The sequence below is a fragment of the Silene latifolia genome, chromosome 9 (genome assembly GCF_048544455.1).
Source record: "Silene latifolia isolate original U9 population chromosome 9, ASM4854445v1, whole genome shotgun sequence".
Taxonomy (NCBI): Eukaryota; Viridiplantae; Streptophyta; class Magnoliopsida; order Caryophyllales; family Caryophyllaceae; genus Silene; species Silene latifolia.
Genome location: NC_133534.1, coordinates 97,789,873 through 97,801,648, shown reverse-complemented (window position 1 = coordinate 97,801,648; position 11,776 = coordinate 97,789,873). Strand labels below are relative to the sequence as shown.

Below are 11,776 nucleotides of genomic sequence, written 5' to 3'. Positions count from 1 at the left end.
GTTCTAGACCTTAGGAATCAGTACCAGATTTGTACTGTTCAGCTGTTTCAGTAGTTGGCCCTCATGGAAGAAATTAATAATAGCCTCACTTATATCATTACCCATAATATCCCAGCCTGCTTTGAAAAAACAGCCCGAGTATCCATCAGGACCCGGGTTCTTGTCATCAAGAATGCCAAAAATGATACTCTTAATCTCCTCTTTTGTTGGAATTCTATTAATAACATTCCAGTCATCAGCATGGACACACTTACCCATTCTCACAATATTCTAATAAAAGTCTGCAGTGCTGCCCTGAGTCCCCAGCAAGTCCTTATAGTAATTCTCAAAGGCTTGCATAATGCCCTCAGGAGTCTAACAAAGCTGTCCATGAATATCATGAATTTGCACCACCTTATTCTGTAGTTGTCTCTGCCTGATAGCTTTGTGAAATATTGCAGTGTTATCATCACCATTATGAGCCCATATACACTTTGCTTTTTGTCTCAGGATGGCAACTTTGGCTTTATTCAAGATATGGTAGCTTGCTCTGATATTATACTCAGAATCCATTAAGGATTTATTAGTTGGATCAACCTGAAGTTTCTTTTGGGAATCTAAAAGGAGCTCATGAGCAATGTCAGTGTTCTTCTCAACATCAGAAAATAAGTCATGATTCAGTGCTTTAAGTTGAGACTTCATCAGCTTCAGCTTCTTAACCACCCTGTACATCAGGGAGCCATGGATATGATAATTCCACCCCTCCTTAACTATAACCTTAAAATCAGGGACACCAGTCCACATATTGTAAAACTTGAACGACCTCTTCTTCTTCAATTGTACTTTGTTACATTGAATAAAACACGGGCAATGATCATAATCTCCTTCAGGTGCAAAATAAGCATAGTGATCAGGCTAGTTAGTAGTCCACTCATCATTAACTAACACCCTGTCAATCCTACTGAACACCCTAGTTGAACTAGGTTGTTTGTTGTTCCAAGTAAAAAAAGAACCAATACTCTTCAAATCCTGAAGTCCACAATTATCAATAGCATATTGAAATGGTACTGTCTCAGCATCCTTAACAGGCAGTCCAATCTTCTCATCAGCATTGAGAACATTATTTAAATCTCCTAAGACAATCCACGGGTCTACAACAGTCAACCTGATAAGGTCATTCCATAAAGAAGCCCTATCTTCTATCTTATTAAATCCATACACTTAGGTTACAAAGAACTGACTACTAGTGATCACATCTTTAACCTTAAGATGTATGAACTGAGCAGCCATCTCCAACACAGTAACATTAAACCTTTCCTCTTTCCATAATAACCAAATTCTTCCTCCATCATGGCACTGATGGTTAGTACAGTAACTCCAACCTCCACAGAAACTAGCCACTACCTTATTTAGATAACCAGGTCTGACCCTAGTCTCAAGGAGCCCAAATAGGTCTGTTTTGGTAAATTTCTACCAATTTAGGGTTAAAGTGACCGCTCTTTTTAGCCTCGTATTGGGGGGTTAAATTATATGTGATTTATGACGGAATATGTATGTAATTAAGACGGAGTAACGAGGTAAGCAAAGTAAAGGACAAAATAAGCTAATAATGACACAAGAGATTTTGGTGACGCGGAAAACCCGATGTGGGAAACAACCGCGGGGGGAGTCGGAATCCCGCCAATAGTCCACTATGTAATAATCGGAGTACAATTACAATAGTCCACTTATCTAGTGGTGCAGATGACATGCAAGTCGAACGTCAATGGCTATTTGTGGGTTGGCACTGTTTATACGTTGGTTATTTGTATTGTGATGTTGGTGGAGACATGGTCATGATTAGATAATCATTACCTCATGATTATAAGGATTATAAGGAATATTTGATGGTGTTTGTGATGCACATTAGCTAGTTTTCTTGTTCTGTCGTAGGTTTGGGATGGTGCACGCCGTCTTGTGTGTATGTCAATATGGATCCCTTCTCTTGTTTGTCTTCCTTGTATTTATAGTGAATAAACCTAGTGGGTTTATTAGGGTTCCCTACTTAATTGTCTTGTTCCTCAAGGTAGAGTTTGGACTTTCCTTATTCAAAATATGGCAATAATTAGGATTTCCTTACTTTACCCGAGATCTTATTAGTGTTTCCGTCCAAGTCGAACTCTCCTTCACCTGTTGTCCTTTTCCGAATTATCCTGCTTCCAGACCTGCCTCCCTAGCTCGGTCCATGGGCCCGACTCCCCATGTATTTAATGGGTCCATTACTCATTAATAACCCACTTATCTCGTGCCACGTAGCCCAGGCAAAATACGGTAATTTTGGCCCTAACAGTTGCCCCCAATTTCGCTTCTCAGATTTGTTGAGGAGGGAAATTGATTCTTCAAGCTCTGCTTACTATCGCTACTCTGCTACCGATAAACCGTTGCTATCCTTCTGGATTATTCTGCTATTCTGCTGGAAGGAGGAGCAGACAACCTACTGTGACAGACCGCTGGAACAGACTGCTGAAGCTCTGATGGAGAAGTTTGCTGGAATTCTGCTGGAGCAAGCTGCTGGCTGCTTGCCGGATCTGACTCCTGCTAGATATACTTGAGGTAATTCCACATCTCTACTCTGTACCCAGAATTCTGGTACCCTGGCCTGCTTGATTCTGCTGAATCATACTCTGCTGTCCTTGTAGAGTGATTTCTGGCTCTCCTTGGTTCTGCTGATCGGGAAGTAGATGTAAGCTGATTTTTTTACTGATGTACACTCGTGGACTCCTATTAGCAGACTTTTCAACAAGCGGACTCCATGCGAAACTGGTGGACTCTAGGATCCTGATTGCTGACGTCAAGGGTCCTGATGGTTGGTGCGGGGAATCAGACGGCTGGTTCGGGAGTCTGGAAGTTGGATCTGGGAACCAGACGGCTGATGCTGCGAGCCTGATGGCGGATGCCAGGGAGCAGATACCTGACTCTGGGGACCAGGTGGCAGACGCTGGGATCTAGACGATTGACGCTGGGGACCAGGTGGCAGATGCTGGGATTCAGACGACTGGCTCTTGGAACTGGACGACTGACACTAGGGACGAGAAAGCTGATGCTGAGAGCCAGACGGCTGAATCTTGGGAAGCACTTCCCACCTGTCCTTACCATTCTGTTATCTGGTCACCAAGGGTGAATCTGGTGGTTGGAGCATTCAGCATAAGTTTGCCGTGCACTTGTTATGTAGGGGATACCTGCAAAAGATTAGTAGTGCGATGCATGTGCATGGATGGACTCTCTAATGTATGAGGCAGACTATATGATGGTTAGATATGCTGTAGACTATCATATGTCGTGAATGCAATGTTAACCATGACTATATGCTCTGTCTCTGTGGTTTCGTTTGCCTTTGTCTGGAGTTTAGTTCCCACTTTTGATTTCCATTAGCTCCCATGTCTATTTACCCTTTATTCTGACTTCTTGTATCCTGGCTCGTCCATAGGAAACGCTAGACCTTCTGCTTCTAAGATCCTGATACGCCAAGCCAGGAAAAGAACTGCTGACTCCTTCACCTCTCATGCTTCCTCAAGAAAGAGATCCACCTCAAGGCCTGCTCCAGAATCTATCGAAGTGACTCCAATATCACGTGCCCCTGGGTCCTCTGTCCATGCTGATGAGCTGCTGCTGCGCCTCCCTACTAACTTTGGGGATGCTGATCATGCCAACTACTGGCCTGCACTGGAGAGGCTCCTGACTCCGGCTTGCTCCAGGGCATTTGATTCGACTGCCCCCCAGGAGATGACTGACCTGGCTGCTGAACATTGCTTCCTTGTGAGTCTTCTTTTACTGGACCCTTTTTTTACTTTGCCCCTGTGCTTCCCTAACTAGTGGTTTTCTTCATTGCAGGCTCTCCAATCATCCCTCTATCTCCGCAAGATCCTGTGCCAAACTGAGGGAGCAGCTTCATGCAGCCAAAAAGGAGAAAGAGGTAGCTAAAGACCAGCTGGCGAGGACGCAGGAGGCTAACTGCGTTTTGACTTCTGGGCTGACAAAGGCAGAGGCCCGTGCTGAAGAGATGGCTGAGCTAGCCAAGAACGTAGGAGCCTACACTGCTTTTGAGGGGCGGATTGACTGTATCCGTGCTTATACTGAGGGGAGGCACACATCCTGGAACCTGGAGGAGGAGCTGACCGAGTTTGCCCGTGCATTTCCTAATGGTATGGATCTGAGCGCCCTATTCCCTCCTGAAGCTGAGGCTGCTAATCCGGAGCCTGATTCCACCGCCATGGATATCTCTGGGACTATCTCTGGGACTGTAGAGGAGATCCTGGTGGAGCAGACTGGTGATGATGCAGCTGCGACTCCTGAGGCTGTTCAGGTACCTGCAACAGAGAGGCAGATGGAGCACGGGGAGCAGAGCATTGGTCAGGATGCAGTTGTTGAGAGGATTGACCTCTCTTAAATTTTAAGTTGTCTGGGGACTTGGCCCTGCGTGGTGCAAGTTTGTAAAAACTCTTTTTTTTTTTTTTATCTTTTGGCTCGTTTTGCGCCTGCTGGTGTGCAGTCTTCAAAATTTGATGGTGCCTGCTACAGGTAGGAGGTGCCTTAAATTAAAATAGTTATGGGCCCAGGTTTTAGGCCCTCCTTTTGTTATACTTGCGTTATTCGCCTATTGATTTCTGGAGTTGTGATTCCACACAAGTATACCTGGGAGGCTGACCTCATTCTAGGTGCACAGCCCTTGCCCCTGGTGACAGGTTTCTGACAACATATTTTACCCATGACGTAAAATATCTTATCACTAGGATTAGCTGTTTAGAGCATACCTTCATTGACTGTTTCTGACTAACAAGGAATGTTGCGTTCCTTGTGGTTCCAGACGTTTGAAATTCCGTGCATGCACCTTTTGCTCTACGACATAGCTATGGAATTACTGAGTTAACATTAAGGTATGGGTGGTCTTAGTATGCCGTACCCTGCGCGCTACCTCGGTGTATGCTCCCCATGTGGCTTGACTTAAGATAAACGTCTTCGCAGCCTCACATGGCAGGGGCTGGACCCTCAAAGTGTCCCTTATCTGACAAGCAACCAACATCAGTGTCAAAGCCTTTCTCCCTAGAAGCGTGAAAGATGACCAAATAGTACAAATACCTGGTGCTATCTCATGGTGTTCCAGAGCAACATCTGGATCCAGGAAGCCACAGCGCGTACCACTTGGGTTTTAGAAAATATTTTGTTTCAAATAAAGAGGAATAAATAATAATAAAAAAACACAAAAATAATTTTTGAAACTAAAAAAGGACTCGATAAAACAAAAGATATTAGTAAAAAGGTTTTTGCTTCATGGACTGTTGAAAGGTACTCTGTACACTAAGATTTCGGCACTTTGTCAGACAAAGTACTGTCGAGGATTATACAAGATTTGACCTTGCATGGCCATCAATCTATACACCCTATTACCTGGCGCTTTCAGCCTTGTTATTTTTGGTATTTCAAATATCCTTCATAGCACTAGGTCCTCTACTGCGAGAGTCCTGATTCTGGCGTTGTTATCATATGCCTTTGCTTCTGATTGCTTGTACGATGTCATGCGTATGTGAGCACTTCTTAGTTCAGCTGTTGTGGTTCTTTCTTTTTGTTATCGTTTCAGGTTCTCAACATTGAGTTTGTTGTTTGACCAAGCTTGCTCGATGGACTATTGACTTCTAGCTGCCGCGTGAGGGACGCAGTCTCTGCCCCCTGCATGCCTTTCACGGCTTTGCTGTGGATGGCATGGAAAATAGTATGAGACCCATGCTTGATTTTTACTTTTGTTGCTGAGAGTAGTGTCATTTCTTCTTGTCATTTGTTATTTCATGTTCTGGTGTCCAGGGAACCAGGCTGGTGGCAGCACGTGTTGCTGTGATTTTTCACTTCGGGAAGCTGATGCAAGGATGTGTTCTTGTAGCATTCTGGCTGCTGCCTGTCTCCTACATACTCAGGGTGCTAGGAGCTTTTATGTACCAGCGGTACGTTGATTAAATTGCCCCCATTCCATTGATTCATGTCATGCAAGCCGCTGGCGGGGCTATCTGTCCTGCTGGCCCGACCTGTGTGCGGGGAGGCTGTTTCTGCAGGCCGAAAATTTGTAGGAAGCGCTCTGCATTCTGCGTCCTGCATTCTGCGTTCTGCGTCATGTATTCTGCGCTGCGTCCTGCATTCTGCGTTCTGCGTTTTGTGTTCTATGTTCTACGTCCTGCGTCCTGCATTCTGCATTCTGCGTCTTGCATTCTGTGTTCTGCGTTCTGCGTTCTATGTTCTACGCCCTGCGTCCTGCATTCTGCGTCATATGCTGCAGGAGGAGCGATTTTATATGGGGAAGGAGTGGCAGGTTCTGGAGCCTGAGTAACCACTTCTGCTGGTAGGGATATCTCCTGCAAGAAATTATTCTAATAGGGCCAGCAGATGGCATAGCCAACGACCTTTCAATGCTCAAGACATTAGTTATTCAAAATATAACAGGGTAACAAGATTACAAAGTTACGAATTATTATACGAGCGACATATGGACATGAATCTTCTGTCCTTTGTTTACCTATGGTTTTAGCACATGAATGATAAGCATAAGTGGTAAAATACCTAGCTCGAATGCTACCCCCAGGTTGTAAGGACGTCTGCCTCCAGGTTCTGGGTTGTGGCCCCTGACTGGGGACCTATCTGGTTTCAGATATTTTCAGGTGCCTGACTCTCAGGGTCGCTGCAGGCTCGGACTATCAGGTTCCCTGCTGGTCCCCTTGCGGGGACCTGGGTACCAGGCCTACTCTTGTCCCTCTTATTGGAAATTCTACTAGTGTGACATGTACAGCTCTGGTTCCTATTTCCCTTTTAGGTCGCTGATGTTTTCATCAACCTAGGTCTGGGGTGCAGGACTAAAGTCGGGTGTAAAGTCTACCATGGTTGGTGACTTAATGGTCATTCGAGGTTCGATGTTCAGGTTGTGAACACTTAGGCGTATGGTTCAATTGGTCATTGTTCATTTATCCTAATAACTTTAGTTTTCTCATATAGACTTTCAGGAGATAGTCAATTACCACATGGATATGATGAGACTAAAAATAAGAAAGCAATTTACAGAAAGCTATAACAAGCACAAGAAACAAATTTTCAAGTGATGTGTACCTGGTCTCTGCAGGATGCACAGACTTATTTGAGATAATATTCTGGGTGTCAGTATGACGCTAACTGAAGCCTTGGTTACCGACAGGTATGAGGACCAGGTGCTGGGACCAGGCGCGGTGGATCAGATACAGGGACCGGGTGTGGGATCCAGGTGCCGCGACCAGGGCTCTTCTGGTTCCGAGTTGGACGACAGTGGTGGTACCAAGCTTCCCCTGGTTCTGGCTTGGATAGCAGAGGTAGTATTAGGGTTCCACCGGCTCTGCTCCCTTTAGGTGATGGCTCATGTAAATGGGCTATGCCGAAGTCTGGCTCACTCTGGGCGCTGCCCCCCATCTGGTCTGCTGCTAGATTCTGGCTACCTGGGTTGCTGGCGAAAGGGTTGCTGTGTTAACTAATCCTGGTTGCTGTTCTGGTGTCTGCTAACTGCTTTCTGCTTCATGTTTCCTGCCTCCTCAGGTTTCTCCTCTGCTTCCTCCTGCATCTTGCTTCCGACTTCCTGCTCCCTGTAATTCCGTTTCAGGTTCCTTCTGCTTCCTGGATTTCCGTTGCTGGTTCCTTCTGCCTCCTGGATTTCCGTTTCTGGTTCCTTCTACTTCTTGGCTCCTGGAAGTTAAGAGAAGATAGGCGGTCGAGACTTCTTTATTCGACTAGATATCAGCGTCTTGGGAACCTGGTTCTGGGTGTTGATGAGGTCAGCTCCCCGAAAATGATGCTTATTGGGTCAGCCACCCGAAAATGCTGCTGGTCAGGACAGCTACCCTAAAAGGTTGCTGAGGCTGCAGATATTCCTGAGCCAGAGCTAGTTCCTGCAAGAGAAGATCAAACACAGCAAGGTAGAAAAATGGTGTAGCTGCTGCCGACGAGAGAATCATGTTAGGAGGACCTCTACTCAAGCCCGTTTGTACTCTTGTTTCTGGCGACTTGGCCTTTTTGTATTTTGCTTTGTTTCGGGATTTTTCCCCGAGATGTAGACTAGGTACGAAACTCGTTTTAGAAGCTCCTTATGAGCTACTACTCTATTAGAGTGACCATTGGAATCAGCATCCAAGTGCCTGGCGGACCGCGTGGTGATTGCTATTGTTGTGTACCGATTCTTATATTTCGATTGTTTCTTTGCGAGCTCTGATAGTTCCTGCAGGACGCTCATTCTGGATTGTCACTTACTAGATTTGATCTGCTTCTTATCATGTAATCGTAGGACAAAGCGTGACCTGCCACGTTAGTTTTATAAAATTCAAACAATTGACGATGAAGATTACCTGTGTACCCTGAATCTTTAGCACTGTTCGTTCCGGGTTCAGCTTACCCATGTTGACTGAGCTTATTGTATCCACTAGGGTTTTTCTTACAGTGTAGTTTCTATGTACGATGTAATGATAAGAGCACCATGACGGTGTTTCTGAGTCTAGGCGATCTCCTTTTCTTTCTATGGCATGCTTTTTTCGCCTTTGAGTATTTTAGGCTGTAGAGTTCTGATCCACCTGTTGTCACGTTAATTATTCTAGCACAAATAGAGGCGTAAAGGGTGGAACCTGACTCGTGGAGCTTATTTTACTAAACCTGCCCCCACGTGATAACAAGTGGTCGCTGCACCAGGCTTTCTGATCCTGCATGAGGGTTAGGGACAGGCGAACTAGTACCAAATATGTTACAACCTAACAACACTTCTACAGAGGTCTGCCCCCAGGGTCGCTGGCTAGTGGAGTTGTAGCGACACTGGTTGAGTTGGTCATTCTGGCTCATGCTGGCTGAAAGTTCCTGCAATAGGGAGGAATTTAGCTCCAACAGAACATAACTACGAGATACGGTGTTACCTGATATTGTCTCCATTCTGATCAGCATGGGAGAGCAGCAAGATGCTAGGCATCCAGGGTATAGCCTGGCGTCTCTTCTTAGTGCAGGCTCCAGACTGTCTCTCTCCAACTTGCTTCTGAATTTCCATCTGGAGCACCAACACGACATCTAGGGATCTCTGGTCCAGAGATTCTAGAGGTCCTGATCTGCCCCCAGCCTGGTACCTTTGAGTCTGTACCCTTGTACATTCCTGCTGGGCCATCTTTTACTAGAACACTTGTTGCTGGTACGTTGCTAGCGGTTTCTGGTGCACTGACCATTCATGCTCTGGTAGCTAGAGGTTGGAGGGACTCTGTCGTCCAGATCCACCATAGGACTCTAGAGGATCTCTTGGGAGCAGTTCTGCGGCCATCATTTGGATGAATTCTGGGACCAGATCTGCTGGAGGACCCTGGGAAATTCCATGGACCAGATCTGCTGGAGGACTCTGGGGAACAACAGGGACCAGATCTTCGCCTTCGGGGAGCAGATATACGGCTCTAGATAGCAAATTTACTGCTGGATTCCGGAGGGATTCCGGGAACCAGACCTGCTGTCGGACTCAGGCTTCTGAAGGAACTTCGGGGACCAGATCTGCTGCCGGACTCTGGGACCAGACCTGCTGTCGAACTTCTATAGGAACTTCGGGGACCAGATCTGCTGCCGGACTCTGGGACCAGACCTGCTGTCGGACTTCTGGAAGAACTTCAAGGACCAGATCTGCTGCCGGACTCTGGGGCCAGATCTGCTGCCGAACTTCTGGAGGAACTCTGGAAGCTAGTCTACTGCTGGCTTCCGTGGAGGGTCCTAGGAAGCAAATCTACTGCTGACTTCTAGCGGAGGATCCTGGGAAGCAGATCTGCTGCTGGCTTCCGAGGAGGGTTCGAGGAAGCTCTGAATTCTGGCGGAGGATCCTAGGAAGCAGATCTACTGCTGGCTTCTAGGGAGAATCTCTGGAAGAAGATCTACTGCTGGCTTTCGGGGAGGGTCCCAGGAAGCAGATCTACTGATGGCTTTCGTATGACTTCATGGATAGTGAGGAGATGTTGCTCGCTAGGGGACATGGCACCGAATACTGACTTTATGACAACTTGACTATAGAGATCGATCACCATGCCCCACGGTGGGCGCCAAACTGTTTTGGTAAATTTCTACCAATTTAGGGTTAAAGTGACCGCTCTTTTTAGCCTCGTATTGGGGGGTTAAATTATATGTGATTTGTGACGGAATATGTATGTAATTAAGACGGAGTAAAGAGGTAAGCAAAGTAAAGGACAAAATAAGCTAATAATGACACAAGAGATTTTGGTGACGCGGAAAACCCGATGTGGGAAACAACCGCGGGGGGAGTCGGAATCCCGCCAATAGTCCACTATGTAATAATCGGAGTACAATTACAATATACAATTGTCCAGATCTGATGAGGAATAACTTATCTAGTGGTGCAGATGACATGCAAGTCGAACGTCAATGGCTATTTGTGGGTTGACATTGTTTATACGTTGGTTATATGTATTGTGATGTTTGTGGAGACATGGTCATGATTAGATAATCAATACCTCATGATTATAAGGATTATAAGGAATATTTGATGGTGTTTGTGATGCACATTAGCTAGTTTTCTTGTTCTGTCGTAGGTTTGGGATGGTGCACGTCGTCTTGTGTGTATGTTAATATGGATCTCTTCTCTTGTTTATCTTCTTTGTATTTATAGTGAATAAACCTAGTGGGTTTATTAGGGTTCCCCACTTAATTGTCTTGTTCCTCAAGGTAGAGTTTGGACTTTCCTTATTCAAAATATGGCAATAATTAGGATTTCCTTACTTTACCCGAGATCTTATTAGTGTTTCAGTCCAAGTCGAACTCTCCTTCACCTGCTGTCCTTCTCCGAATTATCCTGCTTCCAGACCTGCCTCCCTGACTCGGTCCATGGGCCCGACTCCCCATGTATTTAATGGGTCCATTGCTCATTAATAACCCACTTATCTCGTGCCACGTAGCCCAGGCAAAATACGGTAATTTTGGCCCTAACAAGGTCCACATTAGCATTATGTAGACACCATTTAACATCATTCTGTTTAGTCAAACTATTTAGGCCCCTAATATTCCACACACCAATTCTATCCATGAGAGGCAGAAGCCTCTCCCCCTCCTCCTTTATCAACCAATTGGGAAGGATTAGCCATTTCCTTATTAAAATTGACAACAAAAGCACCATCCTTAACCCCAGGTAGTCTAGATTCATGCCTAGTGATCCTAGTCAATATTCTGGCAGGTGTTAAGACAGCAACTTGCGAACTGTTCACAGGTGTATTAGTAGGAGTTATCATAGCCCCATTACCAGTACTCTACACCCTATTAACCACTCCAGACAAGCCAGGCCGTGGGACCGCATCACCCCTCTGAGGCAGATTAGGAAACTCTGTTGAGGGGACAGTTGATACCACTGGCTCCCTTTTCTTCCAGACTTGTTTTGATGGCCCTTGTGGTCCAGGTTATCCAGGTCTTTTAACCCAGCTTGAGCCCTTTCTACATTGTTTCTCATTGTGTCCAATGCCCTTGAATTTAGTACATGTGATTGGTAACCAATCATACTCAACTAACACTGTGACATTCTGCCCCATTTCATCCACAAAGGTTATTTTATCAGGGAATTGCTGATCCACTTCAACCTCTACCATGATTCTAGCAAATCCAAGCAAGGTTCTATCCACAGTGAGGTCATCAACACGGACAAACTTTCCAATCAGGGAAGATAATTTCTCCAAGCATTTATCCCCCCAGAATTTCAAGTCTAGACCCATCAGTTTCACCTAAATAGGAACAGTCTTAACAGAGACCT

General features: G+C 45.6%; 1 protein-coding gene across 1 annotated transcript; it reads right to left on the bottom strand.

The window, feature by feature from the left end:
* Positions 1-354: 354 nt before the first annotated feature.
* On the bottom strand, positions 355-1,838 carry LOC141601384 (uncharacterized). Its single transcript, XM_074421660.1, has 4 exons — positions 1,834-1,838; positions 1,243-1,408; positions 993-1,182; positions 355-863 (listed from the first exon to the last, which is right to left on the bottom strand). Exons 1-4 carry the CDS (start codon positions 1,836-1,838, stop codon positions 355-357), a joined length of 870 nt encoding a protein of 289 aa, XP_074277761.1.
* Between the last annotated feature and the right edge of the window lie 9,938 nt (positions 1,839-11,776).